The sequence below is a fragment of the Notechis scutatus genome, chromosome 3, assembly GCF_049901735.1.
Source record: "Notechis scutatus isolate UNSWTSFEM ecotype Mainland chromosome 3, rNotScu1.2, whole genome shotgun sequence".
Classification (NCBI taxonomy): domain Eukaryota; kingdom Metazoa; phylum Chordata; class Lepidosauria; order Squamata; family Elapidae; genus Notechis; species Notechis scutatus.
Window position 1 is genome coordinate 117,845,097 of NC_142011.1, and position 26,954 is coordinate 117,872,050.

The following is a 26,954-nucleotide window of genomic DNA, read 5'->3' on the forward strand; positions in this document are numbered from 1 at the left end:
TGTTGCTCCTTTCTGCACTCTTTCTAAAGTTTCAACATCTTTTCTTTATCATGGTGACAAGAATTGGATGCAATATTCCAAGTGTGGTCTCACCCATGCAGTATAAAATAGTACTAAAACTTCACATGATCCATGCCTCTATTGATGCAACCTAAAATTTCAGTAGCTTTTTTGGCAGCTGCAGCACCCTGCTGGCTCATACTTAAGTAAAGAGCTGCTTATACACTCAAAAGCTAAGGCTGGCAGGCACATTGAGATTGTTGGTGTGAAAGCAACATAACAACCTGCAAAATGCTACTGCCAGAACAGTTTACTGTTAGGCATTTTGTTCTGAATGGGACTTTGAGTGTAGCTTTGAACTACTGAAATGCTAAAAAGGTTGTTTTTGTTCTCAAACCGTGCCCCAGAATGTTCAAGGGGCTGGAAAAAATAAACTTTACCAAGTTCTCTATACCTTTGGAGAGTCCAGTGTTTGCCTTCTGTTACTCTCTAGCCAGCTTCCCACTTCTCTGTGTGCCAGGGTCTCTGCCACAACTGTAGACTGTTTCCTCCTTTTCAGTATTTAAACCTCACAAATGCAGCTTACCTGTAAAAAAAAGGTGGGAACTGATAGGGATGAGCAGGTCAAATAAAGGAGGGAGGCTTGGATTTTGGTCAATTTCAAGTTGACTAGTAGATCTGGCAAAGACTTCTGTAACAGCTCTCTAATGCAGAAACAGCATAGCACTGTGTCTTGCAAGCTTGGGTTGGTTTTTTTTAGCAATTCAGACTGTACTCCTGAGTGCATGAGATCATTTCGTTCACTATCCATAACTCCCACTCTTGATCTGGGGAGTTACTTAGTAGTGAATAGTAAAGGTTGTCCTATTAGAAATTACTGCCAATCCTCAGTTTCACTAAAAGGAGATAATAGCAACATTTTCACTCATGTAAGTGTGACTATCAGATAGTTTAGCCATTCACAACAACGGTGCTCCAAGTGAACTATGATTATGGCATGTTTGTTTAGCAATATCCCACAACATGCCTGTGACTCTCATTAAAGCTTACAAACATAGTGGTTCATTAGATGTCTAGTTAATTTTAGAATTTTTAAAGAAAAATATTCCTGAACTGTGGCAATTTGATAAAAACACGTAGTGAATCTAACCCTGAATTGGGAATCCTTTATGTGAAAAAAAAGCTTCAATGCAAGAAACTTCTGAAAAAGAAGTATAATGCATTGTGAAAAACAATCATAATGTACATATTTATAATATAATATTTACATATAATATAATATTTAACAGAGGGAGAGACTTTAGAGCAGTGGTTCTCAACCTGTGAGTCACGACCCCTTTGGGGGGTTGAACGACCCTTTCACAGGGGTCGCCTAAGAGTCTAGATTCTAGAGCATATCTTCGGTGCAACATAGCTAGTAAATTGAAGGCACTAGGATTCTGTTCCCATCAGTGGCTATTTTCCCATGCAGCCCGCGATAATATATGCACGAGTTTATCCAATCGTGAGGCAAAGTGCGTCTTCGCTTTGCCTCTTTGGCAAGATGTTGATTGACTTGGGGATGAAGCCTCACGATAAGAGAAATCACGGCCGAGGGAAAAGACCGACGTCCTCGGGCCTGGAGCGTTGGCTTCTCCTGCCCTTTTCCAAGATTGGTGGCTTAGCGACTCCTGACCTCCCTTCCAACTCTTTCGGGTGGGCTTCAGTCTTTCTAGGCCAGAGGGGTGCTTGGCAGAGCCCAACCCCCCCACCCACTTTGGTCCAAATGGCTCCTTCTTGTCCCTGACCCTCCTCCCCTGCTCTGCCACCCCTGTGCCCCCCCCAGTTTGCTCCTTCCTCCCCCACCAAGGAGGGCAGGGACCCGCTTTTGCTGCCAGAATCCGAGAGCTGGATGGGCCCTTAAGGGTCCATCTGGCCCAGCCGCCCTCTGCGCAGGGCAGAGGATTCTGGGCGGCTTCCCACGGGGACCCGTGCTATTGCCCGCTTCAACAGCATCCAAGCCTTGCCAAAGGACACCCCCTCCCCTCCCCACATTTGGGCGGGGGGTTATCCCACATGGCTCCTGCCCTGCAAGCAAGGCAAGGGGGTGCAGCCGGTTTCAGCATTTCAGCCCTTGGCTGAGTCTTGGCGGTCTCGTTCAGCCTTGCTTCGAGGCAATCTTTGGGTGCCTGGAGGGCAGCCCCGGCCAAGGTCGGAGCAAGGGACTCCAGAAAATGCACCCTGAGACCGGCCTTGCCTTTTTAGCCACTCCGCACCCCACTCCTGGCTCCCATCCACTCTGGAGCCTCCAGCCGGGCTCAGGGATGTCCACAGGTACCCCCAAAGAAGTCAAGGCTGGAGCCGCTACAGGGCTCCTCTCATTTTCGACCCATAAGAAACTGAACCCCCCCGCCTCTTTCAGCGGGACCCTGCATTTGCCGCGGCTCTCCTTCCTCCTTTTCCTTCTGGGCTCCGCTTGGCCCCAGCCTTTCCTCCTTGGCTTGCTTTCTGGGCCCCCCGCTGAAGGGCCCCGTGGCCCAATTCGAACAGGCGGTTATGGCTGGACTGGGGCTGCTTTCCTGGCCCCCCATCTGCCCTCCCTGCCCTGCTGCTTGGCCCCCCCACTGAAGGGCTCCCTGCTGGCCCTGCGAAGGCGGCCCTGTGGATTTTTCCATGCCCTCCGTCGAGGAACATATAGCTCTTAGACTAGCGGTTATATTAAGACTGTTACCCATGCTACACCATGCTTCAGGACAAAATTTCATTTATTTGTAATTAGAAATAAATATTTCACAATATATAATTATGTTCAATTTGTAACAATGAAAATATATCCTGCATGTCAGATATTTACATTATGATTCATAACAGTAGCAAAATTGCAGTTATGAAGTAGCAATGAAAATAATTTTATGGTTGGGGGTCACCACAACATGAGGAACTGTATTAAAGGGTTGCGGCATTAGGAAGGTTGAGAACCACTGCTTTAGAGGATTTAAAGACTGAGAGAAATTAAGAAACTTCTGTAATAATGTAGTTGTCAGAGACTATGGAGTAGAACTTCTAAAATTAACTAGACACCTGCTAAACACCTACTGATTTTTGATTGTGGTTAAGTCCAGATCAAGAGTTCAACTCCATAGTCTCTGATAACCAGATTAATGCTGGGATTTCTTGATTTCTTGTGTGTGATTCTGTTGCCCAGGAAAAATCAATATTAGGATATTTATATCATTATCCAACATTTATATGCCCTTCATCTACCAGTGAAAAACTATAGACAGTTCAAATAGGAATATTTTAGATTCAGTTACTTTCTTCCAGTTGAAATTAGTTTTTACCATGTTATACGCTTTCTGCTTCTTTGTTTTAAAACTACATGTGCTTGGGAGCAGTGGCAAGCAGCCATCTCCCCCTCTCAGAACTCTTAGAAATGTTGAAACCAAAGGGATTCATTGGAACCAAGTAGTTTTGGGGCTCCGCCAGGCAAAGCATCCGGTCATCAATTTAAAAAAAAAAAAAGGAGGGAGAGTTGCTCCAGAAAAGGTTTTGCTGCATTTTTTCCAGTTTTGAAAAACTGAGTGGTAGAAGCTTGTAAATATAAATGAGGCTTATGAAAACACATTTTTATTTAAATGAAATCATGAATTGTATTATAATTCAATATTTTATTCCACATTCATGATAATAATACAGTAATACTAATATTACTGATAATATTGTATAATGTTTTACTTTTCACATACTTAAAATCAATACTCCTCTGTTTTTTCAGGTAGCAGACAATACTAAAATGTGGAGATTTTCACCGCATTTTAAACCCTTTTTGCTGTAAAGGAAAAAAGGTTTCATGGTTTCCCCCTTTCTTTTGTTGAAAAATCTAAAATTCCTGCTACCATTTGGAAAAAATAGATAGATGAGGGAAGGTGTCTGCATGTTCACAAGAACATGACTCTGCAGAGGTACAGGTAAATAGGCCAGATCAAGCAAAACACCTGTACTTAGTAAGTTGTGTCACAGTTGCAAACTTAAATGGGCCTTGTCACCTGTACATTTGTTGCTTGATTTTTTTTACCTCTCAAAAACTATTGAAAAGAAACCACTTCTAGAGGCATGATGTTGATCTATGATACCTGAGATGAATAATTCTGGGGTTTATGATTTTCTACTTATAATTTTTACCATGAAGATTTTCCTTTTTGTGTGTTTCATTGCTGTAAATTACCAAATAAATTATTTACGGCAGGTGGCAAACCTAATAAATAAATGTGGGGGTTTTATGAAGAAAAAAATAAAATTCTGGGTCAAAGGTAACTAGAAATGAAGCCTCCTGATTTTGAATCCTTCACCTTAGTTGTTGACATACTGGAACAATCTTTGTTATTTATTGCTAAGAGAAATTACCTGCATGCCTAATGAGTATTTCCATAATTGAAACCCACTGCAGTATTATATCAATATTTAGTATTTATCAGCATTTTTGCTATTTTTACTTCATTATTTTTTGTTTTTGTGATTGGTTGCTTTTTCCCTTAATACTAACAGTTGATACATGGAGCAGAGCAATTAATGGTGGTTACCTGCTTCACGGAATAAATATTCTGAGGATAAGGTTCATATGCATTCCCTGATTTTCACTGATGCCTGTGATATTTTAGTGAATTTCCAAATTATGGGGAAAAGACATTATTGTTGGCAAACTTTTTAAACACCCCACATTTGAAAATGAATATTCATAGTTGGGAACTTTTTGGCTCACATTTATTTTTTGTCTATCACTTATTTTCTTCAGCCAGTTCTTTCATTGGAAAATTTCTTGATAACCAGCTTTGCTGAAGCAGGCAAAGTCAGAGTTACAGTTCAAGCTTCTTGTGGAAATTCTATGCTTCAAGATTCCAAGATTATCCAGGTTTTGGGTGAGGCACCATCCTTTTAATGATATTTAGTAACCATATGTTGTTATCATCCTCCTGCAGGTACTGTGAGTTTAGAGTGAAGTTTATAATCTACAGCCATTGCAATTGCTGTGAAAATGCAAGTCAGGGCAATTTTTGATATCTGTTTAATTCTATTCCTCCCATGATTTATAGTTATGTAACTTGTTGTTGTAATATAACAAATAAGTTATAACTTTAGGATACTTGTTTGATACACATGCATAATTACATTTATAGAATCCTTTGAATCATTTTAGAATTGCTATTTTTAGAAAGCATTTTTTTCAGTTATTTACTTGCACTATTTCTTCATATTTCCAGATCATTATCAAGTACTTCCTTTAAGGTTTTCTGAACATCTAGATTTATACAACCCAAACATACCTGCTTGGCGGGAGGATGTTGGTCATGTTGTAACACAACGGATTGCCCAGGTACTCTTTTAGGTTATGGATGCCTCCTTCTCAGATTGTAAACTAGCAAATTTAAAGGAATTAAAAGTTACCATTGTGGCAGAGGTTGATTGTTGTTTAGTACATTACTTTTGATAAGTATATGTTGGAATATTTCTTGCTACTGCTTTATTTTTAAAAATCAATACTCTGTCTCCTAAACTGTAGAACAGGGGTGTCAAACTGGATTTCTTTGAGGCTGGATCAGCATTGTAGTTTCCCTATGGAGGCCAGTGGGGGAAGGGGGGGAGATGGGTCAGACACCTCCTGCACCACCCTGTCGGATGAAAACGGGCCACGAGGGGCCTCATGTGACCCTCCTGTGACCTGTTTTCAGCATCCACGGCCTCCTGCAACAGTCAGCCAGCCGAAAACAGGCCTGGGGGGGGTGGGCTCATGCGACACATACACCCCATGGCCCATTTTGGCCAGCAGAAGTATCCACAGGCCAGAACTAAGCATCACGTGGGCCAGATCACAGTTGTGAGATTCCATTTTTTTTACTACCGGTTCTGTGGGTGTGGTTTGGTGGGTGTGGCAGGGGAAGGATCCTATAAAATCTCCAGTCAGAGGTGGTATTTTCCAGTTCTCCGAACTACTCAAAATTTCCACTACCAGTTCTCCAGAACTGGTCAGAACCTGCTTGAATACCACCTCTGCCGGATCTGGCCTGTGGGCCTTGAGTTTGACACCCCTGCTGTAGAACATTTACAGAAAAAGGCCACCTGCTTTAGTTTTAGAAAAGTAACCCACAGGTTGTTTGCTCTTAATTTTAGAAAGCGCAAGAATGTCTGTATTAAAATTGGGTTGATACTTTTAATCTGGGACTAAATTTTATTGAATATTAAATTTGGATGGGGAGGTGGGATTTAGGCACCATATAAGGTTGAGGAAATTCTTCTAAAAATGCTATGTAACATGCTGGAAAGTTCATGAAGGACTCTCTTTGAATCATTAAAGCAGCTGGAAAACAAGTGAACTGAAGTATATACAAGGGTAGACAGCTGGAAGCAGCTGCATGTCGCTGGAAAAAGATAATGGCTGTTTTAATAAGTCAAAGAGAGGTCTTTGTATATTCTCCTCTGTGTTGGCAGAGAACCTCTTTTGAAAGATTTTCCTTGTCGTAATAGAAGTACTCCAATCATCCCTAATCAAAATTTTTGAAAAACTGTAAGATAGTTGGATTTAATGTATAAATTTTTGGAAAAATATTTTTGTAAGAATCTCAAATGTTTGGTTATTTTGATTAACATCTCTTCCTCCTTCTGAAAAAGTATTTCTAATGTGACTACATAATGTCAGATAGGATGCAGTTTCTGTACTTACTGTATATCTGACTAAAATATTCAAAAATAGATCAAATTCAAAGCCTATAAAAACATCTCTAGTTGAAGATAGTCATCCAGATCCAATGGTTTTTCTTCTTTTAGGAAACGTGTTTACCTGAAGAAAGTCTTATGACAGTAATAAAACCTGGGCTACCCACCACTGCTGACTTTTATGTGCTTTTGTCTACAAACCACCCTGAAGGAAAGAAAAATGTATTTAATGATAAGGTACTCAACTAATGTATATTAACCTGTAATGAGTCATCCCTGCCTACATCTCATTCTTAATGAAATTAATGGGAAATCATTCTCTAATTGTATGGTGGTGGTAAGTTTTAATCTGAGAAAAGTGTTTCCACAAATTACAGCAGGCAGGATTTGAGAGGGAGACTCAGAGGACACTGTCCCATTCTCTACATATCAGTTGTTTTTCTGTAGAGATAATGAGCTGCCTTTTGAGACACAAGAGAATCTTTGTTTTCTGGCTTTACTGTGAGCCAAGAAAAGTATTCCTTCATTCACTCAGGAGACAATGGAAGCAAAGGATAGCTTACTTTCTTTAACTAAGAAAAATATTGAACTGGAGAGGAGTAGGAATTGCAAACAGGAAGTGGCCTTTTCCCAGACTTCTAGGGACAGGCTACAGAAATCTTGAGAACCATATCAGCCATCCTGTGGAAATTCATGGTCCTTGTTAACTTTACAGTGGTGAAGCTATCATTCCATGACTGAGGTGAATTTTTCATGGGTGATGAAGTGCACAAGATAAGGGTTTCATATACTTCATCACAGTGGTCAATACTATCAAAAAAGTCATTAGTTCCTTTTGGCATCCTATGCTGTAGACATATTAGAGTAGAATGCTGCCTGAGTAGGCTATAATGATACGGTAAGAATTGGGCTTAGATTCATGTGGCTACTAGACTATTACCTGGTTTCTTACAAATGTAGTTTTAGAAAAGATATAATGAAACAGAGAACTATATGCCCGTAGACATTCTGCACTGGTACAAATAGACTCCCAACTTGCCTTAGGATGTATTTTGTTTTATTTTTCGACAGCTGATACATAATTACCCAAGAGGCTGGGTCTCTATGCAAAAACATGATCCACTCTTCTTGGCTAATAACAATATAGAATTTATTATATGGAATCCCAATGGAAGGGTTGAAATAAAGGCAGGGATAGTAAGAATGAAAATGTCACTCTTCCAGTATCCTTTTTCTTGGCCTTGCCCTGGAAGCTAATCAGTTTGTACATAGAAGCAAATGAAAGCTTCTGTGTGCAAGCTGATTAGACAAAGCTTCCATTTCATTGTCTGCATAAGTCGCATCTTCTTTTTAATTTTTTCTGTTTTTAGGATATGTGAAGCCAATTCCATCTCATTTCTTCCTTGTTCTGAAGTTTCTGAAACTTAGTAGCATTAGAAATGCACTGATTTGTTATTCTGTATGACTTTTTTTTTTTAATTTCCAGCGGTTAGCTGCTATTAAACAATCTCTGAATGCCCAAAACATCAGTTTCTTTATGAGAGGAGGAAAACGGGTCCTTGTGGCATTAGGTAGTTCTGATTCAGGTAAACTACCTCTCCCCTTAGCCCTCTCCTCTCACCTGTTTCCCCTCCCCTCCTCTCTTCTCTTTTTGGACAATTACAGTAGTAGAGTCTTCTCCAGGGAAAATATTTTTCTAATATAGATAGTCCTCGAATTACCACAATTCATTTAGTGACCATTCAAAGTTACAACGGTACTGAAAAATGTGACATGACAATTTTTCACAGTTTACAACCTTTGTAGCATTCCCATGATCATGTGATCAAAATTCAGATGCTTGGCAACTGGTTCATACTTATGCCCATTACTGTGTTCCAAGCTCTTGTGATCTCCTTTTGCAACCTTTTGACAAGCAAACTCAATGGGGATGCCAGTTTACTTAACAACTGAGTTACTAACTTATCAATTGCAGTGATTTACTGAACAACTGTGGCAAGAGAGGTTGTAAAATGTGGCAAAACTCACTTAACAAATGTCTCACTTAACAACAGAAATTTTGGGCTCAATTGTGGTCATGACAAAGACTGCCTGTATTTCACCTAATATTGATGATAGATAATTCAGAATTATTGTGTGACAACAGTCAGCTTTATATGAAATTACACCAAATAAAGCTTTTTGTTTGCCCTGCATTAATTTTTTTTTTACTAAACTTGGGAACTGAAGGGCTATATTATGAAACTAGTCCACCAGGTAATTAAAATTAAGATCTATTTTAGCAAAGTCCAAGAATTGGAAATAGGAGGTGCACATGAAAGCAAGACTCGGGTTGTTGCCCTCCAGGTGTTGAATTTAAATTCCCAAAATCTTAAGGCAAAACATTGTGAAATCCAACACATTTAGAGAGTACACAGGTAGTAAAGGCTGATTTCATTGCTGCATCACTGTGAAAAAAGTGTACTCCAGTGAAAGTTACCGTTTGAACAAACCAATGCTTTACAATAGATTAGATTCTGCTAAAGATTCCACTTACTAGGGTTTATCTTTAATTTCAGATTCTCAGAGCTTCAGAGGAAGTAATGGGTACTGGGTGATAATGGCTCTCTTTGTCATTTCACTAGTGGTTATAGGAGCCATTATCCTCTACAAATTTAAAAGGTAAGTGATCTTATACTGTATATCTACAGGCTGAAAAGACTATTGTTTATTATTTGTCAGATTCATTTTATTCACCCAAAAGGAAAATAACCATGAATTTACAGCTATCCTTTCCCAAAAGAAAGAATAAAAGAATATATGGGTTTGTAGTTAAAAATGTTTTTTTACTGCTTTTCGCAGCTTTCCTGCCCAGTCAACTCCAACTGAAACAAATTTTGGATATTTCCACCTCTCCATAAATACGTGCATGTGACAGACTTCTCTCTATGTGTCTATTTATGTATGTATAACTGTCCACCAACATGGGATACCTAGGACAAAAAATAAATTGCTAGTGATTAAATGCAGTTTCCTTGCCAATAGTTTTGGGAGTGTTTTGCCTTTGCCTTTGGCTCTTGTATTTTAGAGTACTTTGTCTATAAAATTAATTCATCCATAATTGATTAATATGCTAACTATTCTCTTGCATTCAGAATTTGGTGAGTATATACAGACATTTCCATACATACCTGTTCCTTCCAGCAAAAACAGAAAAAAACCCAGATAGGGTTTGGATGAAGTAACTATACTTTCTGATATGTTTATAATTTTTCTTCATTCTGCAATTTTAAATTCAGGGCCATCTTCCTTTTGGGTAAATATGGTGTGAGAGCATGGTCAAGTGATAAGAATCCATTCTACATGAATGAATAGAATGTTTTCATTGAATTCATTTAATTTAAGCAGCTAATGTTTTCATTTTGCCATGTGTTTCCATGTTTCCAAGATTGAGTAGCTGTATAATTTTTTTTATAGCAGCAAGAGTCCTTTATCTTCAAGCATCATATGTCTGTTATTAATGAGCAATAATCCATTAGACTCCAGTTCAATATAGGAAAGTGTTTTGAAGCTAGACATATACTTTACTAAATTTAACAACTCTTAAAATTTTCCTTTTGATGACTTACAGTGTTCAAAGATTACTATGGGAATGCATGACTGTGCCAACAGATACCTCTGTTACGCGAATTTTGTTTTCTACTAATGGTTTTGCTGTATTCAATTATGATGTAAGGTTGTGGACATCATGTCTATGGAGATTCTCAATCGTTCAGTTCATCGTTGTCCCAGAGGTGTTTTTCCAAAAGGCAACTGGATTTTCTTGGGTTTTTTCTTTGAAAACATTTCTTCTTATCCAAGAAGCTTCTTTAGTTTTAATTGACTGGTAGGGAATGGAAGGGTTTATATTCTTTGCAGTCATCTGGTTGCTAGCATTCTGAGGGTCTTTCATTAGCTCTCAATTGGATCTTGTTTTAACAAGCTTCCATTCATTGTTTCTTTATGAAAAAAATCAAAAATTATTACTGTATTTTTAAAAACACAAAATATTATTTTATTTATAATTTAAAATCATGAAAATGGTAAAAAGAATAAAAATCCTTGTACTTTAATGAGAAAATCATAATCTGTATTGGAAAAGATAGCTTGCTTTTTTGTATAGGTAACTATGGAATCTAGAGGAATTGTGAGCTCTTGTTGAACATGCCCCAAAGATGCTACATTGTATGCTCAAAAACTCTTAAGTTCCTCTGTGATAAGGTAAAATACAGAGAATTGAGCAACACACAAGAATTCCAAGATAATTATCTGAATCTTGATGCCATTGGAGTTTTTAACCGTAGATTTGCTTGGGATATTTGTATAAGCATCAGAAAGTATTTCACAGTAGCTCAGTGAAGTTTGAATAAACACATAGACAACCATATTTGCAATGGATGCTTCCACCTATGGGTCACTCTTGGTAGATCAAGGCAATGTAATACAATATTACGTTCTTATGCAAAAAAAAACTATCTTATGTTCTAAAGGAAATTACCAGGGAGAAATGTCTATGCTCAGATGCAAAATGAAAAAGAACAAGAGATGACCAGCCCTGTAAACCACAGAGAGGATACCCAAAATACCCAGGGGGAGGAATTCATTGATGATGATCTTGATTGTCAAACTCTGGGAAATGCAAGAGGTAAATATAGAATCCCTTTATGAAAATAATGTATATATCTACTTGGTATTTAAGATGACACTATGCCAAATAATAATATTGACTTCCTCTTATTTCAGCTTCCACAAAATCTTTTCCAGTTATGTCAGATCATTGAAAATATGTTTAAGGGCCAGGTGCTCCCTGAAAAAAAAACATATAGAAAATGCTAACAATTGTGATGATTACTGTAAAGCATAGTGCCATTTGTGACTGTTATTGGAGATTTTTAGAAAAATGTATCTAGGCTGAAGTAATTAACAGGGCTAAAAGAATATTCAAGACTGAATTCAAATGTTGTTTATGTTAAATGTTTTAAATATATACTTTTACTCATTGAAGCAGGCACATTAAAAATGATCTGACAGCATAATTAATAAATGGGTGGAAGGGGATTCCCTTACTATTGGATGTACCAGTTGGATTGCTAGTCAGTATAATTCAGCAGCATCTTTGGAACACACAGGTTCACCCTTCTATTTTAAATGATAGGGCAATTCTCCTTATATTCCCAATGCCTCTCATAAAGTGCCCTAACTGCTTCATAAAAGTTAACTGCTGTAAGACACTTCCATGGACATGGATCAATACCATGATCCTGGTTCCTGAAAATTAAATTGAACAATATTGACAAAGGATGCCTGAAATCACATAAAATACCAACCTCTCACAACATTTGAGAGTGCATTTTTCCCTTCTTTTTTATTTTTAAGGTCATCTGCCCAGTGCCTGAAAAGGTTGATGATGCCTGGCCAATTATGTCCTACGCTTTTACTAGTTTGATGTGGGATTATTTTACCACAGATGAGTTAGAAGCAGAGAGTTGAATGGAAGCAATGGAAGGAGAGGCATAGAATGAAAAAACAAACCTCTCCTTTTGGTTTATAGTTTATCTGTAAGGAGGTCACAAAAAGTGAAGATGACAGGCTCAGTGATGAAGCCCCAACTCCTGTGCAGTAGCTGTTGCCACCTTGATCTTTTGGGTGCTCCACCCCTCTTGCTGCTTGTCTAACCTGTTTCACGGATAGGATACGGCAGGATTGCTAGCTAAGATTGGAATGGGACAGTAGCCAACTCACTGCAGGACAACTCACCATGGCCAACTCGCCATGGGACAGCTTGATGAGGGACAATTTAACAATTCCATTTCTTTTTTTTAAATAAATAAAAAATATTTTAATTTTAGCAATTTGCATTTCATTCTGTCCCTTCTTTTGCATTCTTTCTTTAATTATTCTATTTCTTTGATATTAGTGTAACTCTTGTCCCACAGCAAGTTGTTTTGCAGTGAATTGTTCCATAGTGAATTGGCTGCAGCGATTTGGTGGCAAGTTGGCAGTGGAAAGTTCGCCGTGGCAAATTGTCACAGACCCATCTAAGACATTCAGTTGGATTCTGATAACTTTTTCATACTGAGAGGCAAGAGTGGGTAGAAGGGAGAGGAAAGAAGACTAATAATGTGTAAAAAAATGTAACACAGGTAGTTAAGAGAATGTAAAATGGCTTTTTGCATCTCCAAATTTTGGGTATCACCAACTAGAGAAATGTAATATCATCCCAGAAATCCTAGAATAAATTTCTGAAAATGAAATAGAATAACTACAATCTAAAAATATTCTAATCATATTAAGAAGTTACATTACATAAAGTAGCCGTGGAATAGCAGCAACTCATCAATGGATCAGAGTCGTATATTTTGATTTTTAATAATAGATATTTTTAATAAAACATTGAAGAAAATTGCTGAAGCCAGTAAGAATAGATACTGAAAATGCTTGGGTCTAGAATGTATTGAAAAGGATGGAATAATTTTCTAATTGCCTTGAATTCTCAATTTCTTATTTTGCTCAGGGTAAAAATAATTTTGAAGACAGATTCATTATGTTTGTATTGCCAGATGAATCACATTTTTTTGATAAAAGAGCCATTCCAGAATATTTTTTTCTCCTCTTCATTTCTATCATCTCTTCATACTGCTAACTTGGAACGTACTACAAGTTTGATGTGCATTCTCTAGCCAAACCTACTAATACACTTTTGCACTTATTCCTGTGATATGCTCTGATTCAGCTTAGTGAAGCATAAATGTTTCACAGTGGATTATAAAGTGCTACTATACCTGACTGCATTTCAGATTAGAACTAGAAAAACATGGGTTCAAATTCTCACAGATCCCTATACAACTCAAGGGCTGATTTGGACCAATTATTCTTAGCCCAGCATAACCTTGCTTTTTCCCTATGCAGGGCATTATATAAGTGGATTGTAACTTCCAGAAGTGTCAGCAAAGGCCATACTGCTTGGAAAGTTATGGAAATTAGTCCACAGTTCAGAAGACGATCATGCTTGAGGAAGTTTGGTCTAATGCAGAGGATATTGTAAGGGTAAAATGCCCTGGTTGCATGCAAATGAACTTTTTATTTTAGGATTTCTTAACAATGGAAATTATTCTCTACCTCTTCTTACTAGAATTTTACATATTTGTGAGAAGGCTATTTCAATTCGAAAGACCCTTTTGTCATCCCCGTTTCACTGATGAGATTGTTATTTTCTGCTCATAATATAAAGAAGCAAGTGGGATTTTCTGTTTTCATAATTTTGAAAAAAATGGCATATTTCTCAGCTCACCCATCCATTTCTGTTGTTTTTGTATATTTTATGTTGCCTACTTTCTCGCCATCCCCACCTTGGGACTCCTCTTCCACATCATTACCTTGCAGTGATTCCTTCTGGGAGAGGTGGAAACTTGAACAGCTACAGAGTTCCCTTATTGCTGATGGCAGTCAGTGTCCAGTCCCAGGTCAGTGTATGTTGAAGGAAGACGGTGGGGCCATCCTCCTTTCTCATCTAACTGCTTAAATCTGAAGGCTGTCTTTTGGCTCAGAGTTGTAGGAATTCGTGAGGATTCGACAATGGCCAACATTTTCAGCATTAAACCTCAAATCTGCTGCACCATTTCCACAGCCTTCCGCTGTGGTAGAATTGTTCCTTGAATGAAAGGGGGGTTGTTTTCAATGCCCTACAATTTGCTAATCTTGGTGCTTTGTTTGTTCCATAGGCAATCTCTCAGGCATGGTTCTGAGCATTAGTTCCAGAGAAATGCACAGTGACCTGATTAGCTGATACAACTCAACCTGTATTCAAGAATCTTCTACTGTGGGTCCCTTCTTTCCTCTCTGAAGAATTCACTGCTAATGGGAAGGAGACTGTCTCGAAGATACAACAGCCATGTGTTACTTGGAAAACACGATAATACGCTTTGTGTTCATGGCTGCTGACATCAGACTAAGATAGCAGATCTGTAGCCCTAGGCATGTTTGCAACCACTTTGTCTGTCTCTGGGTCCCTTGGCTTATTTATGTTCACGTAATCAAACTCATTTCAGACTATGTTCACTATGGTGACATCAGGCTGCCATTCTTAAGGCATGAGGGTTAGTTTTAAAATAGTCGAAACAGAAATGGGTGAATATTTGGGATTTTTTTCAACAAGTTGGGACTGATATGGTAAATTTCAGAAGGGATGCATTGAAGAGACAGGGTGACCAGTCATTGGCATAACTCTTCAGGCCCACTGGGGATCTAGATAACATCTTCCTTCTGTTTCAGAATATAAAAACGGATGCTGATGTTAGAAAATGAGTAGAAGCTTTTTGTAATATATCACCAAAAGAAGTATTCAGCTTCATTTTGCTTCCAAGTCAGGTTTTTCCTAGTCTTGACACCCCCATCTTTTTGTCCACTAGACTGTCTGTTAGTTTGCAACCAACACCATTGAACAGCTTGGGCTGCCTTACCCTTTCTTTAGTTTCCAGAACAGCAAGTGTAATTACTTTTTAAAATTTCAGTAGTCTTTTTTTGTATCTTTTTACGCTTTCTATTTTTATAGCTATAAAAGCATTCTTATCTCAGGATAACGCTGTCAAAGCAGCCTATTTCAAATTTGCTATTTTATTCTTTTTTCCTTTTTCTACTTTGGGGCTGAACAAACTAAAAATATCACTGCCTTGGATGTGTTTGACAATCTGGTGAATCAAGTTTAATTAATTCCATTTAAATAATTGCACTTTTTCAATTTCATCCTAAACATCATGCTTCATTTTTCAGACTGGAACTAAGTGAAGTCTTAGGCAGGAAATAATTTCTGTTGTTATTTAGAAGAACTGCAAGTTTAATTGTGAATATGCTTGTTTCACCTCAGTACCTTTATGGAGTAAAAAGTGCAGTCAGACTGGTGGTACTTGCTCAAAGAAGATACGTGTAGAAACTAGCCACAAATCGTCTAGAAAAAATACCCACATACGTGCACATTTAGAAAGTGTTTCCGAATATCAATGAACAATCCTTACAAATCACTTGTGGTGCACTTATTGTATGTATTATTACATGACTGTGTCTCCAAGATGCCAATGAATTCTTTCCACCGAAGGCACATTCCATTTTGTATTGATGTGTTTTGCTCTCATGCATGCACAAAAGCAACCACTGCAGTACCATGTCAAGCACAATGCATTCAGGAACTGATCATGCCAGCAGATATATAATGCTGCTGGAAATGAATGGCAACATTTATTTGCCACTTGCTCAGGATCTCTCTGTCTGTCTATGCAGCAGAGCTCCTAGTGGCCTGCACATTTTCTTATAAAAGAGCAACAACTCCCCACTGCCTTACTTGTACAGAGAATAATTGCAGTTGTAAAAATATGGAAGTCTAAATGTTAAAAGCAAAAAGGGGGGCTCCTCATAAAATATTTTTATGTTAGGGATTGAGGGATTTTTATGTTTGGGATTAAGAACTCTTCGTTTTACTATTTATGGTATTGCTGGTACTGAATTTTTTTAAAAAAACCCACATTTTTTGTGATGAAAAATTACTGGTCCACATTCATTTGGAAACATGTTTAAAAAGTAACCCTAGCAATGCAACAGGATCACAAATCTAGACTCCATGTTTTTACAAATCAATGAATGATTAGCAGTAAAAAGTACTGATGTACTGATCACAGCATGAACACCTAATTTTGCTTTTTTTCCTAAAGTGAAAACCTTGTTTTCTAGCTCTGCTCTTCCACAACTGGAGATAGAATTAAATGAAGGGTGATCTTTGTTTGAGGTGTTTTACTTTATTGCTGTATTGCTGTTCAGCAAACTTAGAATATCCCCAAATTCACACTTTCTGTTTCCTTGTTTGAGATAATGTCTGTTTTAAGGTGGGGCACTACAGTACACGACTGCATATTATTTGTGGTTACTGTAGATAGAGCTATAAGTTGTTACAAGCTTTACTGAAAGGAGCAGGCTCATCTACACAAATTACTGTTTTCATATTGCCAACTCTGACTGAAACAGGTGTTATTCACGTCAATATCTTCTGGACCCTATGCATGTATTCTACTCCTACAATCTCTGGTTTTAATGTTTCTCTAGCGGTGTTCATCCTCTCCTTCTCCCAATAAAGAGATTTTTGTTTCTGCAAATAAAAAGAGCAGGTTGGGATCTAGCCACTGCAAAGAAATTTTTAGTCCAGATCATTTGATATAACAACTGCTTTGCTCTGTAAAATGCAATGGCAGTATTTTTAAGGCAACTTGCTTTCATTTTCATTTGGAAAACTGCTGGTTTACAACTTTGGTTGAGCCAACAAATAAATATTGGTAATTGTATCTCTGCTTCTAAAAATGAATAGAAGCAATACCAGTCATAGGAATTTTTATAGAATAAAAAGACTGGATTCTTTAATATTTTCTAGCCTTAGATGCAGGTATCTCTTATATTGGCAGATTAGTTCTTGAGATAAATGTTGTTGCATCATTTGTAAGAAAACCACTTTGTACAGTATTTATATAATTGAAATAGACTGAAACAAAAGAAGCCAATTTGGTTGCAAGAGTAGGATATTTTTGTGACACTGACAGTAGTGAGTCAAAAGTGGACTTGTCTTCAAAAGCAATAAATTTCACCGAATGCCACCATTTTAAAATGTGGAGAAACAAAACTGAATGGAAAGAAACTTTTATTTTTCCTGCTGGCTGCTTTCTCATGCAGTTCTTTCCCTGCCTAGCTATTTACCATAGGTATATACTGTATTTCTTCCTGCCAGGAATGCTTTCCATTAAAGCTTTCCATGGATATTACAAATCATGCTCTTTTTTGGGTCACACCTCAATATATAAAATCTAGTTTACCTTTTATTAAGAGCCAACGTAGATCTACAAATAGCAAGTTGCATCCTTGTTACCCCAGAACAATTTTTTTCCTTTGTTCCCAAGTCTGCAGAAGGATTACATCACTGATGCCACATAATGAAAATACACTACATCACACTGTACTAGATGGACAGACAGATAGACATTATATTTCCAGAGATAGTATATTTTTATCCACCCATGCAACATAAATAGATTATAGAAAAACAGATGAAAGTAAATGTAACATCAGGGTGATCTGGCTGTCACATTTGCCAGGGTTGATTCGGTTGATGTGGCTGGTTAGGCAGATGTCCCCTTCCTCCCTTACACTGCTCCATGTGTATCTCTTCTCAGCCTACACACTTGCTAGAAAAGGATGACCATTCCAGATAGAGGGAGTGATGATGAAAGTATATGCCAGGCCATATGTTACATTCCAAATTTCCTTTGGTAGTGGGTGATAAAAGACTCTTGGAGGAGAGAAACTTAAATGTGCCTCATTGCAGTAAATGGGGAAGGGGCAGGTAACTTAAGCTTATGTCAGGGAATTGATTAGATAGGATCCAGATTCCCATAGGAGATATGCCTTCCTTGACTTTCTGTGGTTTTCAACTGTTCAATAGGGCAGTGAAATTTCTGAGCGTGAAGCATTGTCTTCCTTACCAGCCTCCCTAAACAAGTTAAAAGGAAGACCATCTAGGCCTCAAGGAAACCTGGGGTCTCTTCTGGGTGCATGTTGGACAATATGAGCCAGAAGGCTTTGAAATTTCAAAAGTATTTCAGGAGGCTACCCAAAAAGTAGGTGAAAATTACATTGATGAAGTTCAGCCTTTTGTTGTTGAATTTTAATGGTAGGATCTTGAAGTGATATTGGAGGCTAATAATGCACACCCATTGAATACAGTGAAGACAAAGATTGATGCTCTTGCATCTATTTCTTTTTTGTTTGCTAGGATCAAGCGTGGGCATTGCATCCCCTAACCAATCCTCTTGTTCTTGGTGATATTGTGGTTTTGTGAAGGCCTTCTAGAGAGAAAATTCCATGTAAGAGTCTGCAGGTACATAAATAATGCACAGTCTGATAAATTCAGGGTTAGTTATAGTTTAAATGGATGAATATGTCATTTTGGATAAAATGGATAAAATTTTTGATGAAAAATTGTGTTTTGAATGGATGGTGGGAATTGAACATTAAGTGGTTAAAAACTAGGGATAAAAGGAGAAAGAGCAGATAATTTAAGAAGACTGGTAAATTGAAACAAGTCTCCATAAATGGGCTTTTAAGGGCCATTGATTATAGTGGGAGATATAAGTATATATTTTTCAACGTTATGAGGAGACATTGATGCCACTTAAAAGCACTTCAGTCAGATTATACTTTATATTAAATGTAAGCCTGTGATTACACAATCAGTAGGTGAAATGGGTTATGTGCAGCGAGAGTGCACTGAAGACTCTAGTTCATTAGTGCTGCAACTTTAAAATTTTAGAAAATAAGAGAAAATTTATATATGTAATATAAAAACACATTTTTCATATATTGCTGCAATTAAAATAGTTATACTTTGCTATATATAAACACAAAATAGATTTACATGAAGAATATTATAAACAAATAAATAATGTACACGGATACAATAGTTTCACTGAAACTATGTGTACATAAATTATATCTGAAATGAAACCAACGAGTCTATATATTTCTGTAGAGGCAAATACATGAACTACATCGGAGGTATCAAACTTGATTTCATTGAGGGCTGCATCAGGGTTGTGTTTGACTTTGGGGGGCCGGGGTGGGTGTGGCAGGGTGAGCATGGCCAGCACTTGTGTCGGGGGGGCACTTGTGGCTGCGATGGCCTCCTACAACCCTCTGCCAGTGAAAACAGAGCTCAAGGGGCCCACGCCTGGCCTTCACGAGCTCTGTTTTCGGCTGGGACTGCCTCCTGCAACCCTCTGCCAGTGAAGATGGAGCTTGGGAGGATCACATGTGGCCCTACCAAGCTCCATTTTTACTAGCAGATGCACCACTGGCTAGTCCTTTGCTATTTCCAGGGCGGCCCCACAGGCCAGATCTAAGGGCCTTGAGTTTGACACCCTTGAACTACATGAATCAGGGTAAATAAGAGAACAGAAAACTTCTCCATGTTATAAGTAACCTAAAATTACTACTGCTTACAATACAGACAAGTACTGTAATATTCCACATAATTGAAACCCAAATTGACATACAGTATGTATTTTATTTTATTTTTTGTCAAGTTTTTATTTTATATTGCTTATACATATCAATGCATGAACAGTGTGATACCTGGGTACCATACATTTAGTACAGATAAACATAATGTTGTTACTCATAATTATTACATTTCATTTTCATTGTTTCATGTTGTATAAACATATCTAATGCTACCACCATTCAATTTCTAAACCTCCCTCTTGTTATTACATATATCTTGTTATATTAAAATATGTATATTCCCCTCTTATTTCTATTTTTTCCCCATTGGTTCAATTAAACATAAATAACATTTCTTTCCACCATTATTTATTATCCCATCTTATATTTAATATTTTAAAATTACTCATTTTTCCACCATGCTTTCAATATCCCAAATATCCAATACTACTAATCAACCCAAATATTAACAGTATTCAATCGATCCTGGGATTACATCTCCAACTTGCCACAATTTCTAATCCTTAAAAGTTTGAAATTCACAATATATTTAACACACTGTTAATATTAATAATACAATTAAATTCCCTAATCCTAAACTTCTACTTTCTACCCTTAACTTATTTTTAAATATAGTAAATTCTATTTATCTATATATATGCTACTATTTTCCCTGTTTATATTTTCTACTTTTCCATTTTACTAATGCATTTTATTGCTATCTATCATCTCTTGGTCTCTTTGGAATTCCATCATCTGTTAACTTTTTAATCACCTTTTTCTTTCTCTCTCTTGGAAACTTACAGTTTTTTGTAATGTTTTTATACCCACTAAATATTCCTTTCAAGTTGCCCTTTATCTCTTTCTGCTGCATCTTTTGTACACCCATCCATAAGTCATTCTGTTTTTTGAAGATTTTTTTTGCCCTCTGGACTTTTTTTTTAAGCGATCCCCCCTTTCCCCCCTCTATTCTGTTATAAGCTTTTAAGATATTATGTACTTGATTCCAACTTGTCATTCCCTTCTCTCCATTATCTTTATTTTCTTGCATCTTATTTTGATTTTATTCTTCCACTGCTTCTTCTAATTTCTCATCTATTTCCTGAATATTTTGTTCCTCTTTCCCCCCCAATTGTTGCAGGCCTTCTACACTCATTTCTTTATCTTTAGACAATCCCCTTGTGTCCTTATTGTTCTTTATAGTTTCATGGATATTTTTAAGCATCAAACTTATTTCTTCGTATCCCTCTATTATCCCCTGGTAATCCATTTTATTATAATTCAGTAAAAAACTCAAGATACCCCTATGATTCCAACAAGTCAATATTTAAACACTCCCACAGATCCAGTTATTAATAAAACTTAATCATTCGTATAATTATGTCTCCAAATCCCCTATGTTTATAATGTTTAAAATTTGTTAGTATTTTATAGTCTTTTAATTTTCCAATTATTTGTCTTCCCAAATGTCCAAATATTAAAGTCTTATTTAATTTTCCTTCTTTTCCCTTTTCTTCTATTCCTTTTCTTCTTTAACTTCATGTGATGTTCTGTCAAATTGTATTAATAGTCCAAATCTAAATTAATCCACTGTGTTTTCTCCAATCTATCGAGTCTTCAGTCCAATAACCAGTTTTGATAGTATATAATTATCAACAATTTAGTTCATCTTTAAAATCTCCAAAAAGGAGGTGAAACTCACTTAATAATTTAAAATATCCAAATCACCTTCTGAGATAGAGTCAAGGTCAGACCACTTTCCTGGCTTTGTTTACTTTCTATTATGTGTATTAGTTGTTCCTGCACTTTCACTAGGAGATTTCACGCTGTTCTCAGTGAGATCTCAGTGCTATTCTTCTTCCAGTAGATGGCACTCCTTCCAATTTTCAGCATTAGACAGTATGTCAAAAATAGCTGATTTCCTGATAAATCCAGGGAGTTTAAGAATACAGATATGAAAGACAGTTCCTCCCAAAGATCACCTTTCAAGTTGTTCGGCTATTTTCCAGGTTTTCTATATTTTAAAGCTTTCTTTAAGCATTCTTTCCTAAAATAGCATTGTTTTTTAAATGAGTAGTTCCAGCATTTCAGAGGTGCTGGATCACTGCTATTTTTAAAAGTAGTTGTGAACCTCTCTTTCCCTGGATATTCTTTTGGGGTTAAAATTTGAATAAGGCTCACCCAGTTCACCAAAGTCCGCTCCTGCATTGTGCTTAGATAGTCGTCATCTCTTCCAGCTTTGTGGCAGCCATCTTAGCTGCCTCTTCTCGCCATGGCATAAAGAGGGGAAAAAGCTCCGGGATTCGACAGGAGATTGTGATCTCTCTTACGACCCCACAGAGCGCCCCTTCTTAGCTTCACCACCCCTACAGGGTGGCTTTGGCTTCTTTCAGAGCCCACAAACACGGAGAAAACGAGCATTGGAACGGAGATGACCATTCTCTATGATTGGTGTCACTGGGAGGCTCCACCCCTTTCCACAGTATGTATTTTATTATCTGACAAAATCTGAATTATATCATTATATCCAGTGAGTCATATTTGATGATCAAGATAATTATTTTCATTAAAAGACTTCGCTGTTGGATACCCTTCAGACCCAGTATGTACACTGTAATTTCAACATTAGATGTTGCTTTTCAGAGCTCTTCCTCACACTGAACTCAAGGATTATCTACCAATCTTTGATCCATAGAAAACTATATTGACATGAAAATGGCCAGCCTTTGAAAAGCCTAAGGCCCCAGTTTCCCAGGTCCACCTAAAGAAACTTGAGACCCTCAGGAAGGAAAAAGAAGCTAGAAATTTTAGGGTCTTGTATTGCACCCGCCTTTACTGCTAATGCTCGTGAAAGTTCACAGGTTAAATATTGTGTATGTCACTATGTAATGAGACACTTCAAATATGTCACTACTGTTGTGAAGTACCAAACAACCCAAGGTGGCCGCCACAACTTCTTGATCAAAGCCCTACCCCCATTTGTTAACATACTTACAAAGTGGGATAGCTTCAATCATAGAACATAGAATAAAGGTTGGAAGAGGCCTTGCTAGTTCAAACCCCTGCTCAAGTAGATTGGTTTGTAGTTTCCTGAGTCCGTGTTTTTGGGACTACATCAGCTCTTTTTTCAGCCTTCTGGTAGTTCCCCAGTGCTCCAGACTCTCTGAAAAATTTTGTTCAGTGGTTCTGAGATCACATCTGCCAGCTCCTTTAGAACTCTGGGATGTAATCCATCTGGTCCTGACAATATGAACTCGCCTAGAGTGGATAAGTGTTTTCTTACCACTTTCTTGCTTATTTTAACTTGCATTCCTATTCTGTCTTCTAGAATCTACGGTATTGCTTTTGATAAGTTGGACTATTTTTTCCTTTTGTGCTTTCTTCCTGCTATCTGGCACCTCCTTGCCATTTCTCCCATTAGTGGATCAAACGTTTTCTTGATTTTTTTCTTGTATTTTACACGTTGAAATCAACTTTAAAAATTATTAGCTTTCCTGACTTCATCCTTTCATATTCGGGCTCTTTGCTGATATTTTGTTTTAATTATGTGTCCCTCTTTTCATTTCTTATACTTGTCCTTTTGGTCTCTCAGTTTAACAGGGAGTTTTTTCATGCAATCATGCTGGTTTCATCTTGTTTTTGTTTCTCAATGGTATTGTGTTAGACTGAGCTTTTCTAATCCCATTTTTCATAGTTTCCTAGAGTTGTTTTCCCCTTTAAGATTTCCATCCAAGAAAGTGTTCCGAAGATCTCTCTAAGTTTGTTATGATTTTTGGTATCCACCTACACAGCTGCTGATGCCCCTGCCCCTATCCTGCTGTGAGGAAATAATTTGACTTCACTGGCATTAATAGAATATTCACATTCAGTTAGGAGTTGCTTTTTTATTTTTTTGCAGATGATTTTCAGGGACATTTCCTTTTGCAATATTCTCCAATATTCTCCAGAAGCCTAAGAGAATAGCCAAGTGGAGGTTTAGCATTTCAAGGCAGCCAAGGCCCATACAGCCCTACTTCTTTCATTACGAAAATTTTCCTTTGTTCTTTGGTGCAGTTATAACACCAATATCCATTTCTCTCTGTTGTAGATTCTGTCTGTTAACCATTTAGAAACAAGCTTGTAAGAAAGTCCTTGGTCCTCTGGTAAACCTCTCAGATTTTTCCAAAAGTTTTAAAAATTGAGCAATCTAATAACAATGGGTGTGGATAAGTGTGGACTTAAGTATCTTGTTATGCAATTTTATTCCATTAATTTTGGTGGGACTGAGACACACCTATTTTGCAGAGGATTGTATGTACTGTATATGCATATTTTGGATACTGGCAATCCTTAGGAATGAGATGGGTGTATTTCTATGTTTTGTTGTGTTAAAATGTATTCCCACAAGCCTTGGGAAACTATGCAGGATAAATTATCTTTCTGAAATGAGCCAGATAGTGGTTTCCAAAAGTTAAATATACAAAAATATTGTAATGGGAATTACAATACACCATTCCATTTTGCTGGTCTTCATTGGTACTCTGGAAGGGCTTTTCTATGGGTTTTGTTTCTTGAAACAACAATTCTTATGGGTTATCTTTGACTCCCAGTGGGAAAATTTCCAGCGAAAACTTAAGTGATGTTCTAATTTTGGTTTTGACACTTGTGGGTCTTGCCAATATTAGTGCTATTGTTATTCTGTTCTGCTTATAAACCTTCCTTATTCTGAAGATTTGGGTTGGCAATACATAAAGACTTAATTTTATCTATTCTCTCTAGATCACTTTTTGATTCAAAGTTTTGAGGCTTATATTCTATTGGTCTGCAGGAACGTGAATTCCTTATTTTGGGAATGATGTGATATTGGAGTTTGGAACTTGAGTTTGGAATTTGAGTTCAGTTGAGCTTTAAAATGAACATGCTCAAATATATAGAGCAGGGGTGTCAAACTTGATTTAATTGAAGTGCTGCATCAGGGTTGTGTTTGACCTCGGGGGGCTGGAAGGGCCTGGCCAGGGAGCCTGGCCAGCATGAAGTCACTCGTGTCAGGAGGCACCTGTGGTGGCCCGAGTGCTCTGCCAGTGAAAACCAGCTCCTGAGCTCCATTTTCAGCTGGGACAGCCTCCTGCAACCCTCTGCCAGCGAAAACGGAGGTCGGGAGGGCCACGCGCCGTCCTCACAAGCTGTTTTTGTTGGCAGAGGCACTGCGGGCTGGTCCTTTGCTGTTTCCACGGACCAGATCCAAGAACTCCATGGGCTGGATCCGGTCCCCGGATATAGAGACTCTGAACTTTGATTTCTTTTTTTAACCTGAAAATAAGGATGCAAAGCAAATGCTCTCAAGGTGCTCCTTGTAACTTGTTCCATTAGTGCATTCTGTTCCATAGAGGACATGGAGACAAACATGTAAAGCACATTGTAGTGCACTAGTCTCAGACTTTTGAAAGAAGGCTGTCAGTTTCTCATTTGTTGTTTTTTAAGGTATATTCCTCCCTCCTGAGATGAAATTGAAGGGTGAAGGTATGGCAACAGCCCTTTGATTTTCTTTATAAGCACTGCACTCTCCTAGAGTTTGGAATTAATAAAGAGGCTAGATAGTTAACTGAAGGTAGATAGGTGCCTAGAAGCCCTATACTGTAGATCAGGGGTGTCCAAACTTGGCAACTTTAAGACTTGTGGACTTCAACTCCCAGAATTCCTCAGCCAGCTTTGCTGGCTGAGGAATTCTGGGAGTTGAAGTCCACAAGTCTTAAAGTTGCCAAGGTTGGACACCCCTGCTGTAGACTGAGGGGGTACTGCATGTATGGGGCTTGATTCTCTTTGAAAGAGCAGGCAGATAGCTTAAGAATTTTTCTTGATTCAGCTTTATCACTTCAGGTTTTGTTGGCCTCCAAGTTCACCAGCTGCAAATGTTGATGAGCAAAAGTCATCCAGCCACATTGGTCCCTGCTTGGATAATCTCCCAGTGTGTCATTGAAACACAGACCGAGGTGCTGTCCAGTTTTACTGAGCTGCATTTCCCAACAGAGCCAATGGAGATGAATGCTGAAAGTTGTCCGTAACTTCTGGAAATGAGCAAGTGTCCCACCCTTAGTTGCATGTGCTGCAATTAGCCTTGAAGAGGAGCCAAGAGTTTCAGCTAGAACAGAATGGACTCGGTGGACAGTCCAGCCAGATTGAATTGCATGAGATCAGTCTGGAGGGAGCTGTGCCAGATGTTTCATGACTCCAGGCCCAGTTCAAGGTCTGATTTTAAAAATGCCTTAAGAATAACACAAAAGGCATTTTGGACCCAAATGCCTGAAGGAAAACACATTTTCCCATACCAGGCAGTTTGTATCCAAAACCAATCAAGAAGTGATAATGGTGGATCTCACATAAAAAATACCTTTAGAGATTTCTGCCATTTCATCTCTGAAAATGTCTATCCAACGTTGTTGTTGTTTTGTACAAAGTCATTCAGCATAGTTTGAATTTAGATTTCCTGCAGGCTGACATTAATTTGATGGAGTTACACTAAAGTGATCATTTGCAAGAAATATTTTTGATATGCACTTATTTAATATTAAAATATTTTTAATATTGCTATATGGTAGGGATCTCAAATGTGAATGGAGAGGAGTGGTGAGTTTGATTGTTTCCTTGCAGAGATTTCATTACCAACATCTTTACACTGATGTTACCTAGTTTAGGAAATGAAATGTCTGCAAGAAAACAAAGCTCAGAGCTGCAAGGAACCCTCATTTCAACCCTGAACTACAAATATTCTGCCTCATAAAGAGATCCTCACAGCAGACTAAGCAGGCCTGGGCTTCCATCTCTGCTGCTTTTTCCTTTTCTCAGGTAGCCCCAACCTGCCAGCTTGTCCGCCCAAGCAGAGTCTCTGCTATGCTGCTCTTGGAGCCCAGACGAACAGTGTCCAATGTCCCACAAGAGCATATGGAGATTCCAGCAGGTAGTGCAGCTTAGACTTATACTGCTCAGCTAAAAAGGCACGACTCTTGCCAGGACCTAGCAGTCTAGTCTTCTTCCGTAGGCTTCCATGATCAAGCTTTGTGGTATTTAGAGCCTCCACAGCAGAGGTGGTATTCAGCAGGTTCTGACCAATTCTGGAGAACCAGTAGCAGAAATTTTGAGTAGTTCGGAGAACCGGCAAATACCACCTCTGACTGGCCCCGCCCCCATCTATTCTCTGCCTCCCGAGTCCCAGCTGATCAGCTGGGTCTTCTTTTGTTGCCCTG

General features: G+C 38.1%; 1 protein-coding gene across 4 annotated transcripts in view; it reads left to right on the forward strand.

Moving 5' to 3' along the window:
- Positions 1-25,358, forward strand: part of SORCS2 (sortilin related VPS10 domain containing receptor 2) — a 133,226-nt gene extending 107,868 nt beyond the window's left edge. For 2 of the 4 annotated variants that reach the window (XM_087961084.1, XM_087961088.1), the window contains exons 21-28: positions 4,772-4,895; positions 5,238-5,350; positions 6,799-6,924; positions 8,174-8,273; positions 9,246-9,348; positions 11,196-11,350; positions 14,089-14,168; positions 14,427-25,358. In XM_087961084.1, the coding sequence (XP_087817210.1) occupies positions 4,772-4,895; positions 5,238-5,350; positions 6,799-6,924; positions 8,174-8,273; positions 9,246-9,348; positions 11,196-11,350; positions 14,089-14,168; positions 14,427-14,450 (825 nt within the window). In that variant the 3' untranslated portion in view covers positions 14,451-25,358. Of the gene's footprint in view, positions 1-4,771; positions 4,896-5,237; positions 5,351-6,798; positions 6,925-8,173; positions 8,274-9,245; positions 9,349-9,528; positions 10,406-11,195; positions 11,351-14,088; positions 14,169-14,426 lie in introns of those variants that run through there. The other 2 variants (XM_087961085.1, XM_087961086.1) reach the window with 2 other exon arrangements.
- The last annotated feature ends 1,596 nt before the right edge of the window (positions 25,359-26,954 follow it).